Source organism: Neolamprologus multifasciatus, chromosome 15 (assembly GCF_963576455.1).
Source record: "Neolamprologus multifasciatus chromosome 15, fNeoMul1.2, whole genome shotgun sequence".
NCBI classification, from domain to species: domain Eukaryota; kingdom Metazoa; phylum Chordata; class Actinopteri; order Cichliformes; family Cichlidae; genus Neolamprologus; species Neolamprologus multifasciatus.
Window position 1 is genome coordinate 10,636,500 of NC_140453.1, and position 26,738 is coordinate 10,663,237.

Genomic DNA, 26,738 nt, shown 5'->3' on the forward strand with positions numbered 1-26,738 from the left:
GTATGGCATGAAATTAAATTCCTCATTAATAGCCCCGGGTGCATTTTCCTCTGCAGAGCTGAAAATGTTGCTCTGAAATAAAACCTGAAACGAACTGCAGCAAAACCATCAGACAGCAAGTACTAAAAAACTATGTTAATGACCCAGGTTGTGCCATTTCAAGAGGGTTTTTAAACAAATTTGAAATAGTCATCTTTATTAAAATAAATACAACAGTCCTCAAATGTTACTATTTTGCAGGCACTGTCTTTGAATGGCAGTTAACTGTTAGCTAAATTACAAAATAATACATGCAAAACTCACCACAAAATGATTTTAGAATCAGATCCAGAAACTTCCAAGGTTACTAAACAAGTATAAAATGTAGGAGCTTCAATGAAGAGTTAAAACACTCAACTGCATTTAATGATACCAGTTTTTAAATAGGGGAATAAACTACTGCTGGAATTGTAGTAAAAGGGAGCAAATTTGTGGTAAAATCAGCTCATTATGTTTTCATAGAACAAGACAAACATCACATAAAATTGCTAGCAGGAGAAAAACATTTTATGACGTTCAACTTGCATGCTTGCACATACTTGTGCACAAAGAAACCCTTATTGTAGCACGCACCTGGCATGTATGTCAGAATGACATCACAATGCTGTAACAGCAGGTGAATATACATAGATGGACGTGAGGTAGCGCTTTCCTTACTAGGGCTTTTCATGGGACTTCCACTATGGCAGAGTGCTCTGCTGGCAGTCCAGGCAGCCTCGCAGGCACAAAGAGCCCTTTATATGCCCACGCATGTTCAAACCCTGCTCAAGACATGCTGCCAGATGTCCAAGCAGTCTGGACAACAGGCCTGAGAGCATATGCGCATGTTTGCATGCATGAATGTGAGTATGTGTGTACATATGTTTCAGCCCCTCCTCCATCTCGACCACCTCTGGTGGTGGTAAGGTGACCACCCCCTCAGCCCCCAGGATGCGTCCAGACGGTTTGTGTGGGAGGCAGGAGAATATCACTTTGAAATGTGTTGAATCAGCAAGGGGCACCACCGAGTACAGCTGTGTGTGTGTGTGTGTGTGTGTGTGTGTGTGTGTGTGTGTGTGTGTGTGTGTGTGTGTGTGTGTGTGTGTGTGTGTGTGTGTGTGTGCTGGTGATAACTAGCTGAACAAAGCTAGGATTTCAAGGCTATTGGTGCTGTTAGCCTTAGGGGCTGCTGCGGCCAGCTGGCCATGCTCCAGTCAACGGCTCTTCGTTCAGGTTCCTCATTTTCAGTCTGCGAGGCAGCTTTTCTCTCCTTTCTATCAGAAACATACAAGTAGCAGAAGGCTTTAACCTCCTCAAGAGTGTAAGATGCAAGAGTGTAAGATGTGTTTTTGTTGACAACAGGTAAAAGTGCTCTATTTACAAGTGAGTTGTACAGTATATCTGTAACTGCTGCCTAGTAACTGTACTGTTGACATCCACGTCATTTAAGGATAATATATAAAAATTAACGCTCATGGGGAATTTAACAAGAGCAAATCAAAGATAATTATCACCAATTTAGTATCTGACTAAGTGTGAAATGTTTTAATTGTTTAGTGAGATCACAGAGAGCTGTAACCAAAATCTATTGGGTTCAACCTTCGTTCCAAGTGAAAGTGGACACATTTGAAGAAATGCCCCCAAGATATTAAAATAAATATATATATCCGACAAGAATTTGGATAGACACCTAGAAAAACATTATAACAGCTATTTCATCACACAAGCACAAAGAGTCTGTGTTTTTACAAACTGAAGTAGGAGTGACCAAACATTTAAATATTATGACTATAGGGTATAGTGGAGAACTCTGCATGGTGAATTTGTAAGTATATACAGTAATGGATGCAGAGACCCCAGCTTCCCCTGCTCTGACTCATTTTTGCCGCTGCAGAGAAAGGAAGCGAGGGAGGAAGAAACAGATGACTCTACGGATGGGAAGAGCGGGAGATCCAATATCAGGCTACATATCAGCCAAATACTGAACATCAAAGCCCTGACCACATCATACATTACCTTCTCAGAAGAGATAACGTCTACAAATGTCTTGCCCATCTCATTTGTACTTGTTCTTTTTTAATGTTTTCGTATTGCTAAATTGCTGTTAAAATGCACCAAAAATGCATCACATCTTGCCTTAGTGCAGACCTTCCCAAAGTGTGGGGCCCGCCCCCTAGGGGGGGGCGCAGAGCCATTGCAGGGGGGGCACGGAAAAGAAACGGGGGGGGGGGGGGGGCTAGCAGTGTCCAAAATGCTTGGACACTGCTAGCACGGGCGCCCACAGAAACGCAAAGCAGGAGATGAAGCATCGCTGAATATGTTTCCAAACCAACTTCATTCTAAGCCAAAGACTAGAACATATGGTGAAGCATATCTTCCCCTTTGGTTTCACCTGCACAAGTGCCGAGGTAGGTCTCCCCTGCAGAATTGGTTTTCCCTGTGTCGGGAGCGCTGGGCTGTTCAAATCACAGACAAACAGTATCCTACAGTTGTTTATGTTTTTAAACCCATTTTGCACAGAGAGGCATTTTTTTGAAAAATGTATTGATAGCAATGTTGAATATTATTACACATGAAAAAAAAAACTACACGTAAAATAATCACACCGTGACGCCTCTGCCTTTGTAAATGGAGGGACAGTAACTGCGTGTGTATATGTAAGCGTGTAAAACCTGAAGATAGTCAGATTAACAGTATTTTGTCTCTATCTGTCATTCTGCAACTCATCTCATGTAAACAATAACGTGGCGCACAACGTGACGTGAAAAAAGGCACATACCTTTGACGTTGCGTGGCCAACTCTGTATTCCTCGTCCACACGTAAACGCAAAAAAGGAGTTTTAAAAAATCTCAGTTTTCGGTGATTCGAAACGCTGTTTACATGTGAACAAAACAGCTGCGTTTTCACAAATACCCGTGTAGGTGTGCTGGAGTTAGCATGCATTTAAAATAATAACCTTTTTTGACCTTTAAATGAACTTTTCTCAATAATGGTTTTGCGAAATAAAACTAATTCAAAGCACCAACACCTAAAAAGCCAGATCTACTCTGTCTCACACGGTTTTCCCAAACAAACAGACTTTACCACGTGGACACATAAATATGTATAAGGTCTTGCAATAAATACACGCAGGCAGACAGCTCAAACCGCATAAATAAGAGTTCTGCTGCCAAGTTCTGCTGCCAAGTTCTGCTGCCAAGTTCTGCTGCCCCCACTTGTTCTTCCTCTTTGCCTTTGTCATTCTCCCACCCACCTCACCCTCATCAGACCAGGTGCGTAGTAGGGGTGGGGGAAAAAATCGATACTGTGTAGTATCGTGATATTTTGTTTGCTAATAATGTATCGATACAGGGACAGCAGAAATCGATATTTTGTTACAAAAAAGGTTTTTGTGCTCCGACTTCAGAGCATGTTGATCCTTTTTCTGAGCAAGAATCCTGACATTCCTTCACTGTCCAAATGTGTTTAACTTTTTTTTTGGCAGCAATAAACATGTTTTATTTTAATTAAGTTTAAAACGTTTTTATTTAATGTAAAATTATATTTTGTTTTAATTTACTTTCAAATTCTTCAGTTGCTGAATGGGCTGCATAGTTTTCATAAACTGCATAGTTCAGAATAGCTATAATTGTACCAGATGGTTGCATTCAGTTAAGTTGGACTAGACTGTAATACAAACCGTTTGTCAACAATAAAACTAAAATGAGAGAAAGACTGAGTGTGAGACTTTGTTATTAGATAAAATGAATATTGATAAAGTTTACCTTTATGTACAGAATCTGAATATCGCAAAATATTTTAAAAAATTGCAATAATATCGTATCATGTGTTAAGTATTGTGATAATATCGTATCGTGGGATGTATGGTGATTCCCACCTCTAGTGCGTAGAAGCAACGACAGGGATGTGCCTTCCTGGATCTGATCCCGATCAACCTTCAGACAATAAATGTCGTGTATTTTTTTAAAAAGGGAGCTGTGACTGTGCCTATTCCCATGCTGACTGGCTGATTTCTCAAAGGACAGAGCGATTTGAATTTAGTAAAATCCATCATAAGGCGTATTGGATAATAAATATGTTTTGAGAGTTGAGGAGATCAATTAGAGCTCGATATAAATATATATATATATATATATATATATATATTTTTTTTTTTTTTTTTTTTTTTTTTTTAAAGGATGGGTCTTTTGGAAAAGTCTGCCTCGTGGGTATGCGTACGCTCTCACAATGTGGTGTATTGTAACTTCTGACAGGGCTGCAGCTGGCTTCTGAGAGGATTCTTGGGGGATTGTTTGAGGTGTGTGTGTGCATATGTTTTGTAAACCAGACCCCCCACCCCCCCCCCACCCCCCACCCCTTCTCTCTTCTCTCTATCCCCTTTACCCCCCGCACTTCTGCTGCAAGGAATGTGTGGTCCGCCTCCTACGCTGGACGGTCGTGCCAACATTCCTGACTAACAGATGAAAAAAAAGAAAAGAGAAAAGTGAAGGAGACACAGGAACACTGAGAAAGAGCAAAAATGTAGGACTAAACTGATCTGCTCTTGATAAAAAGTAGACGGGTGACACCATGTACAGGGATTGCAAGGAAGAGAAAGGGGGGTTTGAAAAAAAAAAGACGACCATTGTTTCCTAAATTGCCCCTAAGCCCCCATCATAACCCCCTCAACCCTATAACCCCTGTGTACACACACACACACATGCACACACACACATACACACACATCATAAAAGCCCTCAGGGGATTCCATGAATACCATCCCTTTACCAGAGCAGATCCTGGCTTCTGTATAATAAACCTGCAGACACACTCTCTCTAGACAATTTACTCTCCTCTGTCAGATTGCTCACAAATAAATTACTTCACCACTTTCAAAACAGGCTAAGTGCGTGCATGGTTCTCAGAATTACTATAAAAGGGTTAACACGCTGGCAAAAACACACACACCTTAAAACTAACTCTAGTGTGAAAATGTCAAGCTGTGACCTGCAATCAACCTTTCCCACTTCCAGAGAAGCAGAAGCCACAAATTCACCAGCTCAGTGTGAGGCAGACCTGCAGAGTTCGGCGCGTCAGTGTGTGTGAGAGTGTGTGAAGGAATATGAGACGGCAGACTGTCCATTACACACTGACCCTTGCCTGCACTCTTCACAGATACCCAACATGCTCATTCACACACTCATTCAAACACACACACACACACACACAGTGGCACAAGGAAAGACTGGATGCCGCTGATGCCATTATCTATGTCATCAAAGAGATGTTAAAGGAAGTTTCTTTGAAGTTTCTGGAAAACTCTGATTCACCGTCTTCCTGGGAATTAGCTGCTGATCAGCTTCCCCTTCATATTGGTATGCTAACTATGAAGCTAAAGCCAGGAGAAGTTAGGATGGCTTACCAGTTAGCCCTCATTCACAGAGGCTTAGAGACAGGTTGGCAAACCACTGGCAACCTCTGGTCAAGAGGTAAAGATGATTGTATTCCCGGGACCGGATGGCAATTGGTGAAATCAGCCCAACAAGGATGCTACACCTAAAACCTCCTTATGTTTGCTTTGGTTGCTAGCAGATTGCCACAGTCATCTGTACATTTTGTATGGAAGAAGGCAACTTGTTTGCAAACGCTTGCCATTTACTCACCAAGCTGTGGTGAAATTTGAAAATGAGAAAAAGAGAATGTTCACCATCCAAGGAAAAGGTGCACCGTTCAGTGCAGCATCGTGTATTTCACGCTAGCCAGCAACCTACAGCAGCCGGTCGCAAAATACACACCTTGCCTAAGTGAGCAGGGTTTATATAACCAGGGAGGTACTGATTATCAGATGGTCGCTGACCAGTCTGAGACTGAGGCCTGAGATTGTTAACAGAGAAAAAATAAACTGGCTCTATCTGAAGATAGAAGATGCATAATCCCGCTAAGTACAAAACATTCTCCACTTTTTGTTTTCCTATCAAATGATATAACTTTGAAATTACTAGGGGTTTATGCTGCTTTTTATGGATATATTTTACCTTATGATAGACACAGGCTAACCTTCCCCAAAATCTTTGCAAGAGACTGTATATAAAGGATGGTCAACGCCATAGTTGTTTGTTAATTTCAACATTAGCTTGAATTTTAACGACCATAATTACTCACAAGGATGGGTAGCAGTTGGCCGTGGAAGTTATCGGCTAAGAATAATAAGACTGGATAGCTAGATCCATCTATAATCTTTATGGTTGTATTGCAGCTTGTTAATAAACATAAAAAGTATATAAAAAGTAGAATGTAATTTACTAAAACTGACAGTCAGTCTAATTAACTACACAGGAAGCCATTATTATTTGTCTGATAATTTCATTAAAAAACTTCCAAAAGGCACCATGAAATAAGTCAAAAGCTCCATGAAGGCCAAGCAGACTTTCAAAACCAGCTGGTGTTTAAATGTAAAATTACATTTTTATTTCTCCACATTTTCAAAGTGACTGCTTTTAAGCTCCTGGCATGCTAAATAATGAAGAGTTATGGGACAGTAATCATCTACTTTAGGAGACTGATCACATTTGACTTCTTTGTAGCCAGAAACACTGAAACGTCAACCAATATTGACAATTAGTGATGAGAGTCATGAGAAGACGATTTTGCAGTGTTATGGCAGCGTTTGGAAAGCACTGTTACTACTGCAATTCTCTATATAAAGCTAAAGCACATCTGCATTCTGATTATGTGGCTTTCTCAGTGACTTGCGTAACTGTCTCACAGTTACCATTTGAAGATTCTTTACCTGGTGGCTTCTTGCTCCAGCCGGGAAACATTGGGAACATAGAACATGACTCCAAAGAAGAGCAGTGGCTCATTGCCAAACTTGTCCAGCTGCTTCTTGAGGGGTTTCTCGAGTTCCACCCAACGTTTTTCCGGGGTCTGGGTCTTCCCTTGGAACCACAGTCCAAAGTAATGTGTCTAAATACAGGGGGTGAAGAAACAAAAATAAGTTGTGTAAGCCAAAAGGAGTATAAAAGAGCCAAATAAATGAATTCGCAATAGTGGAAGCAAAGCACTAATGAGAGAGGCTGTAGAGATATACCAACTGAGTAAAATATGTCAGGTAAAAGTGGGTGTACAGCAATTCATTTTCAATTATTTTTACATCTTTATTTTCACTTTCTTTTCAGTTTTTTCAGTGAGCAAAGAATCAGCAAAAATCTAAATCTGCAGGTCGCGCATAGAAAAAAAAAACAGAAATTGGAATCAGCCAAGAAACCTGGAGTCGGTGCATCTTTAGATGGGATTTCTCAAGAGAGAAATGGTAAATGAGTTGAGAAATACACTGAAAAGTATTGAGAGATTAAGCGCCTGAATTAAAAGCACACATTTCTCCTTAAAATCCGACAAAACCTTTGACGTCAGCAGCATAACACTATTAAAATTAAAGTGGAATCATTACAATATCATTGGCTCACTAAATCCAGTGAAAGTCATTAGTCTTCTTATCCAAACAAAACGAACATATTTATACTGAAAGTGAAACACAAAAAGCAAGAATAGACCAGACCAGTTTATTTCTCCCGTCACGTATGATGTTTCTGATAAGAAATTGTTGATATGAGATGCCACCATGTTGTCAGGAAATCCATGCATAATGAAAACACACACATCAGCTCACAATCCATTGACTTTTGTAAAAACACAACATACTAGTGGCACGGGTTTGTCTCTGCGTAAAGATGTCGTGAACTTTTTTTCCACCGTTTTATCTCACGCAGTACATTTGGCAGAACATGTCATTTAAATGTCATGTTTTTAATGTTTGGTTATTTTGTGTATTTGTGCATTTTTCACAGGTTTCATAAAAGGTTGAGCACACAGATTTGGCCAGTAAAAAGTCAGAGAGAAAGTCATAAAGCTGGTAACTGAAACGGCGCGCACACATTCATGCGTGCATACGGGCACACGCTTCAGACCTCAGATTTAACAGCGAAGACCAAAACAACACACACACTCTGACGCACGCATAATCCTGAGACGGTGTGTGCACACGAGGGGCAGACAGCCGCTACAGCTGGGGTGCTTCATCGCCTCATTTATAACATCACTGACACCCAGCAAATACCACAACTCTGTGTGAGTACACTACATTGCCCCTCGCTCTTCTGCGCTCTGTCAGCAGCTCCAGCAGGTGCAGACACACTCTTGAGCACACATGTTCATCAAATTTAATCACCCTCGAGCCAAACACGCACACAATCGTCATGTGATCTTTGACCTAGACAAACCATGCTTTTTACAGACAATTCGTTTACTTTGTGTTTTACGGTGTAAGAACAGGAAAGGAAAAAATAATCAGAAGTCCACCTGCTGGTAGAAAAAAAGCACTGACAATAATGGGAAATAGAAGTAGAGGAATGAGAGGGACCCACGGGGTAGGGGAGACAAGAGGACGAGCAGTATGTCTTTCTTCTGCAGTGAAGAGAGGACAGACGTAAGCACGCTTCATTAGAGACAAACAAAGACAGTGAAGGAGAGACGCAGCAGAGGGCAGGGAGACATGCACAGGGTGTGGGGAGAGACGCGTGGCAGACACACAGCCAAACTCAGAGTAAAAACAAATGCCCACTCCAACTCCCCATTAATTACATCCTGTAGCTGCCAACGGCAGACAATTTATAACACTTGCAAGCTCAGATAAGACAAATGTGTCAGAAACCTATCACACGTCATACTATCTCAAACTAACGTGCACATGTGTCACAACACTAACCTCCCGCAGCTCCAGCCTTTGGGCCACCGCCTCCAGACATTCCTGTCCCGTACTCTCCACTGACAGCGTGCATTCAATCACATGGCTGTCCAGCAGGCGGATACGCGTCACAAAGTAGTTCTTGCTCAGGACATTGTAGCGCCTTGTGCGCCGCAGCTTCAGCCGGAAGGGCATGGCTGGCAGGAGGTCAAGGCAAGGTCGTGGCAGAGTCAGAGGTCAAATGTCACTCGAGAGCAAGCCAACAGAGAGAGGGGTGGGCGGGCTCTATGACCTGGCTGCTGCCCTCCTCACTCTCGCACGACGCCAGCCACACCACCGGGCGGAGAGATGCAACCTGGCAAGGCGCTGGCCCATTCCCAAAGGTGTCCAGAGAGGAGGAGGAAGATGAGGAGGAGAAGGAGTACAAACGGGTGCTGCAAAGAGAGATAAGAGAGGAGGGTCAGTCAAACACATAACTGGCTTAAAAAACTATTTAGAGTTTTATGGATACATTCCCTTTTCTAAGAACGAAGATGGTTTTCTAATCAGTGAATATTGTTTCAAATAATCCCTCCCACCTTCCATAAACAAGCAGAAACTAAAGCAGATAAAAAAGGAGTAGTTGTGGTGCAAGAGCATTAGCACAGCACAGGAATGGTACGGCAGCAGCCAGACAGCTTTATCCTATAGTTCGGGCAGCTGCGCTCTCTGGACTCCCATGAGGCCCGGCGTCGGGCAAAGCTGGGAGACAGAGTCAGAGATGTGAGGCTATGGATGAACAGACATCAAACGGCCGTGCGCAGACATCCATCTGAACCCGGCAGCTGGCTTTGAGGAACTAATGGAGCTTCTATCTGCCTGTGTGGGAGGCCCTTCCTTTCCTTTTTATCTCTGCTCTCTCTGCTCGACAGCAGCACAGTGCCAGACATTGTGGAGTACAGTGCAGCGGTGTGTGTAAGATCACACGCCTGCGGTGGTGGCCCATATGTTGCCACAGAAACACTTTTTGCCAGCTACTGACACAAAACCAAACAACAACAAAAAAAACCCACATCTTTGTTGTTAATAAGAAACAGAAGTGTGAACTCGTGAGGTAAACAAGAGAACACACACGGGGAAGTTTAAAAGGTTGAGCTAGGTGTTTGGGAATGACTTTGAATGCAACTGGGGTGCTCATCAGTTCATAGCTTTCATGTCTGTAATGAGGAAAGTGCTTTGAAAATGAGCACGACAGATATAAAGGCGGAACAGAGTACATCCTGTAGGAGTGTACTCTGTATATCGCACATACTCAATCATATTTTAAAAAGTACGCTTTAAACTGAGCTGTTAGCCAGCAATCGCTAAGGATTTTCAAATAATCCCGCTAATATCAATGGGATTAAATTTAAATAGTTAAAGCAGTGTCATTTTAAGGGTGGTGGCTACTTTGTAGCCTTGTTAGACAGAAACTAGATTACAAAACTTAAAAAAAAAAAAGCTCCAAACCTTGAAAGAAGGGGGAAAAAAAACTACTCCTTAAAACACAGACAAACCAAAGAGACCCGAAATTGAACACTACAAAAGACAGCAAGGAGAATTATTACAAAAATTAAAATAAATACACACATGCATGAATGTGAGGGGAAAAGAGCAAAAACATGACAAGGCAATGTTCCAACGATTAGGTGAGGAGCAAGTGAGAAGGAGGTGGAGTAAAGATGGAGTGGATGTGTTGCTTCTTGTCCTGGGCTCTGGCTATGTGCTGCTGATAGTCAGCTTGGACCCTGGCCCAGATTCCTCTCTACCCTGACTGGAAAAACAGAGCACACCTGACACAAGTATGCACCACAAGGAAGGAAAAGTGTGTGTGTGTGTGTGTGTGTGTGTGTGTGTGTGTGTGTGTGTGTGTGTGTGTGCGTGCGTGCGTGTGTGTGTGTATAACAAGGCTGAGTGAGCAGGAGAAAAAGACACAGGGGAGGCAGGCTTGAATGAAAGAGGGCAAGAAGCTACAGAGTCGGGTTGTTTGCTACAATTTTAATTGCACTTGCTTCACGCTCATCTTTTGTAATGGCCTTGCCCCTTTGGGAGCCGTAACACATTCCTTACTCCTGAGTCCTTCTGAGACGGTAATGTGGCATCATCTTCTTCGTGTGTTGTTGTTTTCTTTCTTTCTTTCTTTCTTTCTTTTTAAATGGCCGTTTGCACTAACACATACGTGCAGAGCGAGAAAGCCTCAACGAGTGACTAACTGGGTTACATCGGTTGAGTAAATCAGCTTCGCTTAAGGATATATGTGCACGCTGACCCCAGTCGTGACATGACCCTTAACCACAGACCCTGCGACCCTCCCCACTGTCTCCTGCTTAGGGTAAGTGACATCACAGGCTGACAGTAAAACCTTCCCAAAATGACTCAAGAGTGTTTCCCGAGCACCCAGGCCTCCAAGATCACTGTCAACAAGTACACAGACAAACACACAAAGACACAAATAAAGACGCATACTTTCACTGTGTAGTGTACAAACATAGACAAGCATCAACAGGGCACACCGCAAACATATACACAAGATCTCTCTCAAACACACACACACCCCTTCACCAGGTTCCTCAGAGGTTAGCCAAAGGACCAGACAGCAGTTGGTGCAACTCTAAACTAGTAATCAGTGGCTTGGTTAGGAGTGTGTGGTAGAGTAAAGCCAGACAGAAAGACAGACAATAGTTTGGGCTCTAACCCACTCCTTGATGAAAAAAAACCAAAACAAAACAAAAATGCCCTGCTTCAGTTCTGCTCCAGTGACTTTTTCTCCTGACCGTCGTGTTTATTTCCAGCGTGCAAAAACACCATATACGTTTATGAATTTGCACATTGTAATTTTGTGGCACAGACGAAACGAGAGGGAAAACTGAGGAAAGAGGCTTGTTTTTCTTTTTGAGAGGGGTGAGCTCTTTCTAAATATATGTGAAACCATTCCCATCTTTTGTTATGTTTTTTTTGTTGTTGTTGTTGTTGTTTTTTTATATTACCCCACAACTGATATTGCACAGGGGTTAAAAAGTTGGAATCAAGTAGCTTTTTTTCCCCTCTAATGTGCGTGCTTAGACCAGAAACCACATTACCACTCAAGTATATAGGGTTTTTTTGAAAGACGCATTGTGGGATGACATTTTTACACACATTTACATCAATCATGATAAAAACGATTATGCGGTAGCTAGCCGAAAAGAGCAAACGAGAAGAAATTTGACCTTTTAGTCTTGCATGCTTTTAACTGAGCACCATGGCAAACAAACGTCTGCATTTTCTCTGTCAGGTTGGTGTCAGATACATCTTCAATCGAGCATTTTTGTGCTTGTGCGTCAAAGAATCAACACTACTCATTTGACGCTGCAGTGCACGAGTTGTGTCTTCCTCCTTTAGCAATGAGAGTATTCAATTAAAAATGTTTTAAGCGTCCTACGTTTTTGTTTTTTTTTACCATCACGCTTCAATCTGCTTTTGTCACTACACAATATCAGAGGTGTAACAGCTCTCCAGAAAACCATAGGTCCGTTTTTTGGTCAGGGTTTCCTTTTCATATCTTGGTTTTCCCTTACTGATCACTTAATTATGATTTGATCCCCTCGTGATTAACTTGTTACCTGAAAGATCTCTGTGGAAGATTAACATCATGCAACACATGGGAGTTACAGCACAGGAACACTGAAATGCATTAAAATATAATGGATATTGGATATTTGCAGCCAACTGTGACAAGTCTGAAAGGGGACCTACTCGAAGGAGTTGCTGCCCCAAGTTAAGGAGTTTAAGTATCTCATGGTTTTGCTCCAGGGTGAAGGAAGATGGAAGCAACGGGTTGAGAGACAGACTGGTGTGGGGTCAGCAGAGATGCAGAGGCTGTACCGGTCAGTTGTGGTGCTGAGAAAGCACCCTCGGAGGTGTCTGCACAAATTTGGTCCCTTGGTTGGCTTAGTAGTGCCTCGAGTTTCTCCACAAAAAAAGTGAAAGTAGTGGTCAAGGGATGGTCACCCAGGATGGAAGGATGGATGGATCTGTGGATTTCTATACTGTGGTGGAGGTGTGGTGCAGTGAGCTCAACAGGGTGGTGCCGGGGAGGCAGATGAGAACACAGTAGGTGGCGTTTGGACTGATGACGGTGTTTTTCCCCTTTTTAGTGAGGCGGGAGACAAGAGAGTGGAGTTGGAAAAGCTGAGACCAGCGCTGACAGACTGTGGGTTGTTGTATAAAACCCTAAATAAACGTGAATGCAAAGAGATATGCCTGCCGCTAATAGGGTTACTAAGCATTGTGTGAAGTTATCTGACAAAGGCTTGAATGAAATAGATGCTCCTTTAGAAACGAATTGAGATCTTCTTTTTTCATACTCTGTGGATGTCAAAACAATTGGACACACACAATTATGCTCAGAAAGAAAAAATAAAGCAGATTCTTGCATTAACTAACCAATTTTAACTAAGTGAGTAAAGTAAATTTGTTTGTGGAGTTTCCCTTTTTGCAGTATTTAAACTGGTTCAGGATTCTACGTCTGAGTTTGGGCTCAACAATTCAGCAACTTCAGCGAGATTGCATGACGCAGTGTCAGAAAAAAAAGCAGTCCAGTACAGTTTAAACAGTGTTAAAGGCGAGAATGGTGACTTTTAGTCTGGGACGGGCAACTTCAGCATCAGCAACATTTAAGCACATACCAAAGCCATGAAAATTTGTTTTTATCATCGTGAAGCTGCCGTGAGTCTCATCAGCTTGTGAACTAATTGTCTTCTAAGATACCTGTCCTGTTCTCCATCCTTTAAGGCCAACAATCAAAACAAAGGCACAGCAGGAAATACTCATTTCACTAGCTGGGCCCACATCCTCATTTTAGGTTTGACAGCGTTTTAGTAGGTAAAAGTGAATGCTTTGACATGAATTGAGCTGCGGCTTAGGGAAGGCCTCGAAGGGGACTGGCGATGACTCCCGGGCCTGGCAGATCCCCATGCACTAAATAGAAATGAAGAAGTTAAAGAATTGAGAACAAGGAGGTAGGGAGGGTGGGGCATGTAAACAAGATTGAACAGCTTGCAGAACTGGGGGAACCTATATAGATGACAACCGGAAGGAGCGTGTTTGGAGGCGTGGTCCTGCTCCTGAAATTCTGATACATAATCTCCAACAAAAGAAAAGTCCTGCATGCAAAAACTGAGACCATTTCCAAATAATTTCAAGTGAGATCCTTTGTATTGAGCTGGAACAGAAAGCTTGACAGGTGTAAAAACTGTTGCTAAAGTGGGCGGGATTTGAAAACCAGCTACAGGTCAGCAGCTGACAAAAGATGGATTTAAAATGAGTTGGTGTTCTTCTAAGAAATGCTGACATGGGTTTCCTCAGCTGGGGAATTTCTGCAGAAAACCAGTAGATGTTCCTTTACTTGCATTGTCCCCAACTCGACTGATTTATTTTCTGCAGAAACCTCAGCTTGCCTCAGGCTGCAATGTTTTCCTGCCAGTCACCTCTCTACCCACTCAGGGATAGATTCTGGGGCCACCTAAAAATTTACCAAATCAAAACATGCTGTGACTTACAGGGCAAAAAAAAGTGCTGGTTAAAGCTGCTAACTTAGAATCAAAACAATCAAAACAGGCATAATTGCGAGGTCCATTTCTTTTACATTACCATCACAAAGACTCATTTTAAACATAACGTCTTCTCAGGAGCAGAGCTGCTAACGTGCGTGCTCCCCCTCTGCTCTGGTTCATGCCAGCCCCTGCGTCGCTTTGCTCCATTCACCTCCACACAATAGCGGGAACAAAACAGCACTTTGTCACCTACTGCTAAGACTATTAGATGCAGGCCGCCGCGAGGCGAGGAAGCAAGTGTAGCGTGCGTAACTCAATCAATCTCATCTCTGTTGCTTGTCTCTGTCTGAAATACCAACGCTGCCCTCCCAACACCCCCAGCTACCCTCCTGTTATACACAAGCACTGTAGCAAAACAAATGGGTGCTTCACAGCTCGTAATTACACTTCCTCCTGCGCAGTCGTTTTACTATTTGGTCTGTGAACCTAAACCGAATAGCTGGAGTGTAAATCAGCTAACTTGTGCTCAGAATTCACGTTTTTACAACTAATTAAAGCATGTGGTTTTCGTAAATCAAGAAATATGGAACTGCTGGTTGTTGTTTTTTTATATAATTAATACAAATAGAGTGTTTCATAGAAGGCTAAAACAAGCACACACTTGCATTTTTCAGCAGCTAAACTCACAAATAGTTTGAGCGCTCAGACAGTTAACAGTCACAACAAAGACCTACTTAACCTAAATTATTTTTATATGTGAACTTGCTGTATTGTCCTATCTGGTAACCCAGCGAACTGCTACTCCAAGCACAGCTAAATCAAAAGAATTTGGAAATACTGCCAGATTTCGTCTGATATTTCTAAAATCTTCTTAAGACTCTGATCCTCTTGTGGCCCACTAACTTAAAGTTGAGTTCAGTAGTGAAATGTTTTGGGGGAAAACACACCTGTAAGTCCACACACACTCCTGGAAACATTCAACCAAAGTCTGTCTGAGTATTAGCCGACCCTGGACAGAGCATTATCTTAGCAGTGAATGAAGGTGTGTGTGTGTGTGTGTGTGTGTCCAGGTGCCCTTCACTTTTCTCGACGAGCGCTTATCCGATCTACTTCACACTATCACTGGAGACCTAATGATAAGCAGCACTGAATTTGAAGTTGTTCTGATGTGCATTTTGGTCAGTTTGTGAGGCATTCGGGGAAGATCTGTGATTTGAACCCAAATAAACAACCACAAAAAAAGTTCCAACACATGAACACTGCAAGAATTTTTCAGGTCAACAATTAAAAATAATGGTTCTCGCGACATAAGGTTCATTCTCTGGTGGTAATATCAACCTAAACAGCTACTACAAGGTGAATTTTCAGTTGTTTGTCCAGCTGCCCCAGTTAATATTAGTGCTGCTCCTCAGGTGTTTTTCTGTTTATTAGCCACACACACGATCCTCTTGGTACCGCCTTTTTCCTCCTGACAAAAACAAGATGATAACTAAATAAAAACTAATATGACACGAGATGTAATCAGATCTAATTAAGCTGTGTAGAAAGGTGCGACAAGTTTGGCAGCTATCCAATCAGAAGTAACTTTCTTGTGGTGTAAGGTTAGACACGCATATGATATGCCCCCAGGAAACAGTACTGCATACAGCTAGCTCCCATGCTCCCCGTTGACTAAAACTAGACTAACGTCATTTACATTCACCGCTGCTGCTCGTTTCATGTGTGGATTAAAAATGCACCAAAGTAGCCCATGTTGCTGTATCATCACTAACACCTCATTATTGCAGTGGTGATGTCAAGACATGTATGCAGATGTCGAAATCTGAAAAAGCTCTGTACTCATTCCATTCATGTAGAGAGACACGTGCAGTATTTGTCTGACTGGCCTTTGCTGTACAGACTGGACAATCTGTACAGGACTAAAACATAAACTTTGCCATCTTTTGATATTTACCAATGAGTATTAAGGCCACATTAAGAAAAAAAATGTTACATTGTAATTTTCTTTGTAGTTTACTTATTACTAAAACTGATTCTAGTAAAACTTCACTAAGTCATCTACACAAGGCATTTTATAGAGGGTAAAGCAACGTCAATTTCCACGGTTTATAGTTATGCTGTAATAGGTGTAGACTGCTAAAGGAGTCCCATGATGCATTGAGTATTTTCTTTTCAGTCACCTTTCTCACTAAAAGTGTTAATAGACCTCTCTGCATTGAATCACACTTGTTATTAATCTCTGGCTCTCTTCCACAGCATGTCTTTTATCCTGTCTTCCTTGTCTCACCCCAACCGGTCGCAGCAGATGGCCCTGCCCCTCCGTGAGCCTGGTTCTGCCGGAGGTTTCTTCCTGTTAAAAGGGAGTTTTTCCCTCCCACTGTCGCTTCCTCATAGGGGGTCATATGATTGTTGGGTTTTTTCGCTGTATGTATTATTGTAGGGTCTACCGTACAATATAAGGCGCCTTGAGGCAACTGTTGTTGTGATTTGGCGCTATATAAATAAAAATTAATTGAACTGAATTGAATTGAACTTTGACTTTATTCTAAAAGAATATTTTGACTTTTTGCTCAAAACTTTGACTTTATTACTCCTAATGAGCAGTCATGTGTTTTCTTAATGTGGCTCTAATGCCCTGTCACTGACATTTGAAGAAAGCACAGCACTACAGAGATTATTCTCCAGACACGTCTCAGGGACATTGGCACTGTGGATCAGGCCCCTCTTTGTCATCTGACACTCTGGCTATGTGTGTGTTTGTCTGACCCAGAGGATGTGTGTGTGTGTGTGTGTGTGTGTGCTCACTTTACGCCTAAAAAAATACTTTATTAAAAAGAGAAAAATTATATGAAATATAAAATATATATGTGTATCTCCTTTTTCTTCCCCGCACACAGGCTCCACTCACTCACCCTGCACAGACACAAACATACTGTATATCTCACACAAACACTAGCAGCTACAAACAGATGGTGGAGGCAGGCCACCAGACTGTGTTTCTAACAAGCGCATCTGCTTTCTCACTTTCCAGCTCTCTCTTTTTTTTTTTTTTAACTCCTCCAGCTCCATCTCTCCGAGACAAACACACCCACAAATAACACACTTGAGGATACGGCGGCGAGAGTGACACAAACACAGTGCAAAGCGTTCGCACAGTTGTGACGTGCAGACAGCGAAGGGGCCATGTCTGCAGCTTCCCACACACACACACGCGCGCGCAGCTTTATCTCGCTTCAACCTGGACTTAAATGGGTGAAGAAAATTGTTACACTAAGTGAGAGCAGACTCTCGCCAATTACATTGTTTACATACCCGTTGCTATTAGCGAAGGAGACATCAGGCCCTGTTTTTAAATTCACAGAACTGCTCTGAAAGGATCACCGCACTGGCAAACCTTCAAAACAAAGCTTAGATTCAAAGTTTCGTACATACATTTGTGCGCTTTTATCTAATTCTTTGAATCACCCCAAACAAAGATATGTCTATAAAAAGTTTTTTTTAAGCAATCAGCAAATTTTGTCCAGTGTATCTTTTCAATCAACAGATTAATTCAGCTGCTACTCATTACCTTAAAACAAGTGAAGAAGACATGCCAGTGAGCACTAACAACTATCACAATCACAAAAAACTCAAAATAACGTCACTTTCCGGAACTGGAATTCAAATAAGATGCCAAACTGCTTATATTTAGCTTGTGACGACCGGAAATACCATAGAAACAAAGGAAAAGTGCAGGAAAACAATAGAAGTTACAGTAGCAGTAGTGACAGTCACAGATAGGGAATGCCCAATGTTTCCCACTGGCACTGAAATCTAAACAGTGTCACTAAAACATGACGAGGAGGAGGAGGATCAAAGGCAGATGCTTTACACTGTCCGTATGCTGGTTTTCCAAACCAGCAATGACGCTCCTCTGCCGACTCATATTCCAGGAGGCAAACCGGAGAACTGATGTCATGCAGGCAGACTTGGATATTTAACTGAGAGGCACAGAGTTGGATTGTGTGTATACATGTGCCCTCAAAATTCACATATAAGTCATTCCCAGCACCTGAATGAGAAAACAAAGGCTTTAGATAAGCAAGGATATGGAAAAGGCAGCAGAAAGGAAAGAGGAGACACAATGCTGGTGATTCTCAGGCTCTTATCGTGTTGGTTCAGTTGGTGAGGATGGCGAGAAAGGAAGGAGTGCGTAAACATGGACAGTGGAACTGATAGCAGGCGGCTCCCAGCCACAACAACAAAAACACAGGACCATCAATCGTCAGCCACCGAGTCTGCAGCAGCCAAACCGCGATGCTCTTCACATTTTCCATAACCCCCTCCTCTCATCTCCTCCTGGGAACCACATCACGGTCTCACAACCATACACACAAATACGACTCCACACACACACACAAGCTCAATCACCCAAAAGCCACTCAGTATTTTCTCATGGCTGAGCCCCCAGGAGCCAACGGGGACGTCAGTAGCACTGAGTTTACAGGCCTATGAAAGCAGAAACACTTTGGTTTTGCTCGTGTTGACATCCGGCTGTATCTAAGACCCATAACGGCCTCAAAGGAAGGAAAAGTCACATTTTAAACGAAGGATCAAATGGAAAATTTCACCCGTTGATGCTCAAACCTCCTCACAAACCACTTTGTGAACAGTGAGTCCCACATCACAGGAAGAATCACATGTTTTTAAATTCTGGGCTGTTCAGAGGTAGCGGGGGTCAAACCTGTTAAGTGTGGGCGGCAGGGCTAGCAGTGACTGACACCTAGCACGAAAAACACCTGGTGGAGTGTGGGAGAGTTGGACAGGTCGCAGCACGCTCTCTACTCTGTTGTTGTCTGCTGGGCTGAGAGAACAGAGCGCTCACAGAGAGCACAAATCTGACAAAAGCATCCGTGCATGACTGAATACACTCACCACATGCACAAGAGATACTCCTCACAGTCATACGCTGCACCTACAGCCAGCCATTATATTATTACTTCACAGTAACATCACTTTTGTTAGCTTTTTATAGAAATGTTTTAAACAACGGCTGCTTTCTAGCTAAGTAAGTGATTTATGTTCATTCGTGAGCGTTTCTGCTCCTAGGTAGAAGTTCAGTATTGTTACTGATACCGACCCAGCACAGCTGATTGGTAAAACTTTAATACTTCTTTAGAACTAGCTTGGTAGTACCGCCACGGGAGGTTATAAAAAGTGCAGTTCCTCGAGTGGCCACTTGAGGCATTCTTTAAAAGCCTGCAAATCCCCATAGGCTCATATGTTATAATGTCCAACTTTACAGCAGAAATAAACATGTTTACAGCCTCGTAGAAGAAACAGTTTTGGTCTCTATTGCACATCTCATCCTTCACTACAAGATCATGCCTCTCACTTTTTTGGGGCTCAAAGTTAGAGGCATGATCATTTTAATGATCATATCATTCGCGATAAAGACTGTATACGTTTTTATGTTATCCAAGCCCAGGTACCTTAAAAGGAGCTACTTCACAAATTGCAAACAAAGCTCTTTAGAAGCTACGTGGAAAAAAAACTGCTCCCGCTAAAGATGAAGACAACAAACTTGCTCCCCCACATGAGGCAAAAAACATGACATCTAATACAAGCAGGCTACAAAGGAGGAGATGCCAGCAGCCAGTGATGTGCAACCCAAATGTAAACAAATGTTGACAATGACAGTATTGTGCAAAATCCTGAAAAGGTGCACGGTTAAGTTACTTTAATTCTTGTTAAAGTGAAGTGTTAACCAGTCACGTACTACTTCTACTTATAATTTGCAGGAAAACATTACCTTTTTGTGCATACATTTGACTTATGCTGTGTCACTCGATGTTATATTGCATCTCTGCTTTAATGCTGCTGTTGCTGCTGGCACCTTGTGGGAATAGATTCACACTTCACTAATTCACCAAGGGTCTTGTGGCAAAGAAAGAAACTGAAAAGCTTATTCATGCATTTGTTTTCAGTAGGCTAGATTACTGTAATGGAGTTTTTACTGGTCTTAATAAAATATCAATTAATCAGCTGCAGCTATTTCAAAATGCTGAAAATGGATCATATTACATCAATTTTGAACTCGTTCCATTGGCCTCCTGTGTGTAAAAGGATTGATTTTAGAATTCTGCTAATGGTTTATAAAGCATAAATATATTGCTGACCTACTTGAGGGGTATGAGGCTTCTGGGCCTCTTAGCAACAGGTTTACTTGACATTCCCAGGAATAGAAGAAAACAAGATGAGGCAGGATTTAGTGCGGGTCATTTGTGGAATAAACTCCCCTCACACCTGCCGTGTGCAGAATCCATTAGCTATTGTAAATTCAGGATTAGAAACGTCTTGTTTTCTTTAGCTTTTTTCCCCAAAAAGTCTTGTTTTTCCAAACTGCTCCAACATCTCCCAATGTATATCCGTATGTTGGAGCTACTGTAGTGATACGTCATTAAAATGGTGTTAAAAGCTGACACGATTGTACGCTTGTGTCTTCAACACAGTTTACAGAAATCGAGAAGTGTACGACCAGCTGAAGTGAAACAATGCAACATAATTTTCTGTGTGGGCTTAAAAGAACCATAACAACCCATCTAAAAAGTCAGAGCTTCACCTAATCATCCAAATACGGTCACTTCTCACACCAAAACGGCAACATAGTCAAAGGCAAATGACTAGCATCGAGGCTTCAAAACAGGACTTCACAGAGTGAAGGGTGGCATAGAGGTGCTTACATCCATCATTTAAATACAGTCTTTGTATACAACTAAAGGCATTGCAAGGACAAGAAATAACTGCTAAACATCAATTTTTCCAACACAAAAGTATATTTAAAGGTAGAGTATCAGCATGTAAGGTGATATAGGGGACTATTATTTACACACTGAAACACTTGATTTATGTAAAATACACTACAGTGTCATTACTATTAGATGTGAGACTTTTGGTTGCACATGTGAGTGTTTTATACTGGGTATGGCCAAAGAAGCTATCAGCAGATTAACAACTATTGTCATTGCAGATTAGTTTCATCTGTATTTAATTCAATGCCTTGGACATGTAATCACTTTAATCACAAAAAAGACGTCATAGCCTTCTTCACCCCTTCCATTTTCTACTGCAGTGCAGGTATGGTGTAAAATAACAAGTGAACCACAAGCTGACTACGAAGGAATTCTATGCATTTCTTCCACTTTGGTTAAAATGTTATAACAATAACTACAATAACTGCTACTGCTGCCTGTTTTCCTCCTCTCTTCCTGTGGTGCAGTGTGAGCACTTGACCAAAATTACAGGTATGTTTGCACCACACCGTAATCAAATGGCCTCTAGACTCAAATGACCATTGGCTACACAAACAATAGCCACTTTTCCTTTTAGACGCAAGCTCACATTAAGCAGTAAACACCTATTATGATCTTACCGGGCTGACCTTCAACAAAACACCCCTTTTGGGAATTAACATTTCAGCAACTTTCCTTGAATAAAAAGCAGGAAATAGAGTGCCAAAAATGGCACTGAAAGACAAATTAGATTTGTGACTCTCTACTGCACAAAAGAGAAGCATGGATGGAGGTTTCTACTCTGCCTTTGAGTCCTTTAAAAATCTCCACCAGTGTTTTAAAACTGCTGTGTACACCCAAGCCACTTGCTCGGGCACCATGTAATTTACGCAGCATGCCTTTGAGCTTATAAAGACAGCCAGATGTGTGTGTGTGTGTGTGTGTGTGTGTGTGTGTGTGTGTGTGTGTGTGTGTGTGTGTGTGTGTGTGTGTGTGTGTACACCCTACGCCTCCAGCAGCTATGCTGTGTTGCCTTTACTCCCCTTTTACAGTAATGCTAGTTGTCCAAGGTGCATGTTCAAACACATTTTTCTTTTTTACACAAACATGTACACAGTTTGCAGCCAGGGTGTGAGGACATCAGTCCATCATCATCTTATAAAGGAAGGCTGCTCATACTCAAACACACCATTCAGCCACCAAGCTTGTTTAATACAATTAAACGAGGTGAATTTACAGACGCACTCTCTCTCAGCGATTATGGAAATGTAATGTACACATGCAAAAAATAGAAATAAATGAGGAAGGGCTAGATATTCCAGGTGTTGCGCACTCCATATGGCATGAGCCCACTGCCCAAACCCAAACTGGGTCTTACAGAGGGCTCTCAGGTCTCCAAAGCCCTGTTCAGTCGTGTGATTTCATGATTACTTTATTAACTCCGGGGAATCTTTCAGCGGTTTTCCAGCCACACACAGGTTCTCTAACTTCCCAGTTTTCTCTGGAATCGCACAGACTCCCATCTTATTAGATGTAGAGGGGGATTTAGAGGCTCTGTCTGTGATGGTGATGCATGTTTATGTGCAGGAGAAAGGGGGGCATTAAAATAGTTTGGATCTCCTTTTTGCCCTACGTGGCCAAGGCATTTGGCCTAAATCTAAGCACTCCTACTGTGGACTTTACAAGAGTTTGGATCTACTTCCAGATCTGCAGGAAACCATGAACAGCAAAACTGAACTCTTTTTGACTGAGGTAGATTTTCGCTTTTTTCCCCCCCATGCAAGAGAACTCACCCCTGATCCTGCGCTACATGCCGATTTCTTCTCCCAGCTGAGTAAACTCTTCTTTGCTTGTCGAGGTTTGGAACTGACGGCAAACAGATAATCCACCTTAAGTTATTTAACTAACTTTAAAAAATATATTTAAAAAAAAAAGTATAAAAATCCGGCGTGAACAAGAAAAATCTGCGTCTTCTCACATCAAAATGAGCTCAACCTTTACAACAACCACAAAAGTCGCAGAGGCAGACCAAATCCTGAGCCTCCTTTTTCTCGCAGTTTTGTTGCCTTTTTTTTCTAGGGAACACAAACAGTCACAAAAAGTTGCCCGACTTGGATAAAGCGACGTGGTCTTCTCTCGCTGGGACTCTTCGTATGTTTATAGTGGTCCCTCTAGTCCAATGGAGGCGTTCAGGACAGGCGGAGAGAGGCGCTTGCTGCAGCTACGTTCAAAAGCTGAAGACTGCATCGGAAAAATGAGCTTAACGTTGAACGTCCCAAGAGGCTGAAGTTCGCGATAAAGGGTCCAAAAGAAAAAACGTATCAATTAATTGTCAAATTAAAGTTTTTCTTTTTATTGAGAGTATTTGTTATTTTTTTAATCATATGTGAGTATTTCTCCTTTTAATTAATTTATTTATAACATTTTTCAAATTAAGAAATCGAAGGAAAGACTCGTGCACTGAATTTATCTAAATGTACTCAGAAGCAGTAAGGTGGTAGGCCTGCTTGTAATTATGACACTTAATACAGTCTTAGTGGATTGCAGTGATTGCCCACGACCTTTGTGAAAGCTTTAATTAAAATAAGTCTCAGTAAGTTGGTGAAAAATTGCAGTTTTACGTTTAGAATACAATTGCTTGGATAGACTGCAGTAGCCTAATCTGGGGCAGGCTTTCTTACATTAAAATAAGATAGGACAAAATAATCTAATCTAATTTTGAATAAACACAATAATACAAAGCATCGAAAATGAATTATTTTACTTATAGAGTTTAAAAGTTTTGGAGGGTCTTCGCATTGTTAAATTATTACTGCTCTTGCTTGAGTAAATGGCCATCTTGCGTCATATACAGTAGGCTGGGGGAAAAAAACACGAGACAACTGGGCTATGAGACTGGACGTGCCGTTTTCTCCGCTCGTTAGCACCCCCCCCCCCCCCCCTCCCACACATACACACACACATACACACCTGAGAGGTCGCACTCTCAAAGAGGACCTGAACGCAACAGCGCCGTCCCCTCCTGAACGCCGCCCCCCTCTACTCTGACATCAGACCTGAGGAATGTGAGGAATGCCGGGCTCCTGGGAGAAGTCCTCTTCGTTTAATGGTTTTCCAGGGGGGACAGAGGTGACTAAATGTCGAACAAAGGAGTCCCCTCACTTATTTATGTCAGATCTTTTGAGTTACAGCCTCTTTTTTTTTTTCAAATGCATGTCGACTATATTCAGATTTCATTAAATATAAACAACTGTTTTGACCTAAGACTGACAGACTTACAATTATACAGTAATGTATAGAGCAACGACTGCCTGCATAACAAACTGCAAGTGACTTTGAGGATATTATAAAGCAAGAATATATCTTGTTTAATATGCCTCACCCACTAGCTTCATGCCGTTACAAGCCCGAGTGACCATTTCAAAGCAACCTCCATAAATATCACTGCTGATGATAAGTCTTTGCATCCTACAAGCACACCACTGCGGAATATTTCATTATACCACAGGAGAGCAAACATACTTAAAAAAAACAAACAAAACAAAAAAAAGTGCAGATTCATTATTAACATCCCTTTCATCACCTTTATTAAAGAGGCATTCAGCTGAGCTCTTTGGGAAGATCTGAGGCTCAGTAAGAGCAATCAAAGTGCAGTAGAGTCACCTCAAAATATTGTTTTCACATAAAAGAAGTGAAATTCTCTGCTTTTTTTATTTACTCTAAACTAAAATAGGGCTTATTTGTAGGGCAAAAATTAGCACTAATTCAAAGGTAGCACAAGCCATCTTATTTATGACCAAATTGCAGCCTCTTGTGGCTCAAATTCGATTCACAGCAAGCAGGAGCAGAGAACCGGGATCTTGGTTAATACTAGTTAAATCATTCAAAGAATTTGAAATAAGTGAAAAAGGTAAGCTAAGAAAATAAGGACATGACCTTGTCCTTGTCTATCTGACAAGTAGTCGTAATAAAACTGACTCTAATTTTGATATATGTGTTGATTTTGATTGACATATTGAAACCGATCATCTTTAATCCTAAACCCAGCCTTTGGAACTTCCAGTAAGTTGAAATTAATTATTGCTTCAGTGCAAATATTGTGTTACACCTGTGGCATTTAACAGCCTACCACTTTATGCGTGCAGCAACTGCAGTTTTGTGGGATGGACAGCTTTGAATGTGCAGCGTAGCAAAACCCCTGCATTTAAGAATTATGTAGGAAATATTTCTACTGAGAAACCTGACAGTTTAACCCTCCTGTTATGTTGCGGGTCAGATTGACCCAGAACAGAAGAGATGTCACATGACATCTGTATCACTACAGAAAATGAAAAAAAAAATCAAAATTATAAAAGAAAATTGTAAAATAATCAATGCCAGTGTTTCTGACACTTTTGGATGAGTAAATTTGCCCCAGGTCAAATTAATCCAGGAGCATAATTGGTGTTCCTGGAAACCAACATAACAGGAGGGGTAAGCTGTTGCTTTGAGGTCCAAATTCCATCCTCCATCCTTCTCCTGCTTTATATATATTATATATATTAAACATCTATTCTTCCAAGCAATAATCATAAACTATGGTATCGTGGGGGTGTAATTATTAGCAGTAGATGCATTTTGTTTTTGGAACGACAGATGAAATATCCCACTGCCAACTTCTCAAACTTTATAGATACAAGCAAGAAAAAAACATTTTAAAAAAATCACAAGCCCTAAGACTTACACTGAAATGTTATTAAAGTAGATGAGGAATTATTAACAAAGTTCTTTGGAATATCAAATTAAAGAAAAAAACTGGAAATGCTCTGCTGGGACTGTTTCTCTATCATGTGAGAAAAATTCAGTACGATGATCTCAGCCGAGTTCTGATGATCAACAAGCTGATAAAAGAGATTCTTGAAAACAACAACATCGTTTGAAGGAAAAATTAAACATGTCCATGCATTCCAACAACAACAAAAAGGTCTAAAATTATTGAAGCACTGAACAGTTCAAGTGTAAGAGTTTCCAACAGGCCTTTAAAAAGGACGCTGCAGCTTCAAGAGCTCCAAGTGAAACAATATGTTCTTTATTTTCTATTTCAGGCATTTTGGGGGAAAGGGCTTGCCTTTTACTTCCCGAGATTTCCTTCGGGAGATGCCTTGGGAGCGCGAAATACTATCACTGCTTCATTCCATGCTACACTTTGAAACACTCCTGAATTCAGCAGAATTGTTGTAGTATTTCTGATGAGGCTTCAGAGAACATTAAATGGATCAACTGAAGGGTCAGGTGTATCTCTCAAGTCCCGTGTCAAGTCTTTCCTAGATTTTTTTCTATTTCTATTTATGTCTGATGCTCCTCAACTGCTACTCTTAGGTCAGCGCTGTTGCCCTACAGCGGGGAAGTGTCATGGTCCCAGCTGGCCCTGGAGAGTTTGCTCCTTTTTTCATCTGTCTCAGTCTCAGTGTTAGTGGTGGGTTGGATTTTCTGTTGGATTTTAAGGCAGCATTTAAGGACTGGCTGGTACATACATTCCTCATCAAATCATTGTCACCAATGGGGGTAATCAGGCCCTGTGCTGAACTCATTTCTCCTGTTTAGAATATGCTATCAGTAATCTGATTCTCTTGTTTGCCCTTTAGTTAACTGAAGCTGGTTTATTCAGTAAGATCTCTCCTAGAAGATCTCATCAA

General features: G+C 41.5%; 1 protein-coding gene across 1 annotated transcript in view; it reads right to left on the reverse strand.

The window, feature by feature from the left end:
- The window catches only part of LOC146501629 (tyrosine-protein phosphatase non-receptor type 14-like), a 45,225-nt gene extending 21,958 nt beyond the window's left edge, over positions 1 to 23,267 (reverse strand). The window contains exons 1-3 of the mRNA XM_085132318.1: positions 22,857 to 23,267; positions 8,763 to 9,175; positions 6,789 to 6,964 (exon numbers count right to left, since the gene is read on the reverse strand). Of these exons, the coding sequence (XP_084988444.1) occupies positions 6,789 to 6,964; positions 8,763 to 8,936 (350 nt within the window). The 5' untranslated portion in view covers positions 8,937 to 9,175; positions 22,857 to 23,267. The remainder of the gene's footprint in view (positions 1 to 6,788; positions 6,965 to 8,762; positions 9,176 to 22,856) is intronic.
- Positions 23,268 to 26,738: the final 3,471 nt, after the last annotated feature.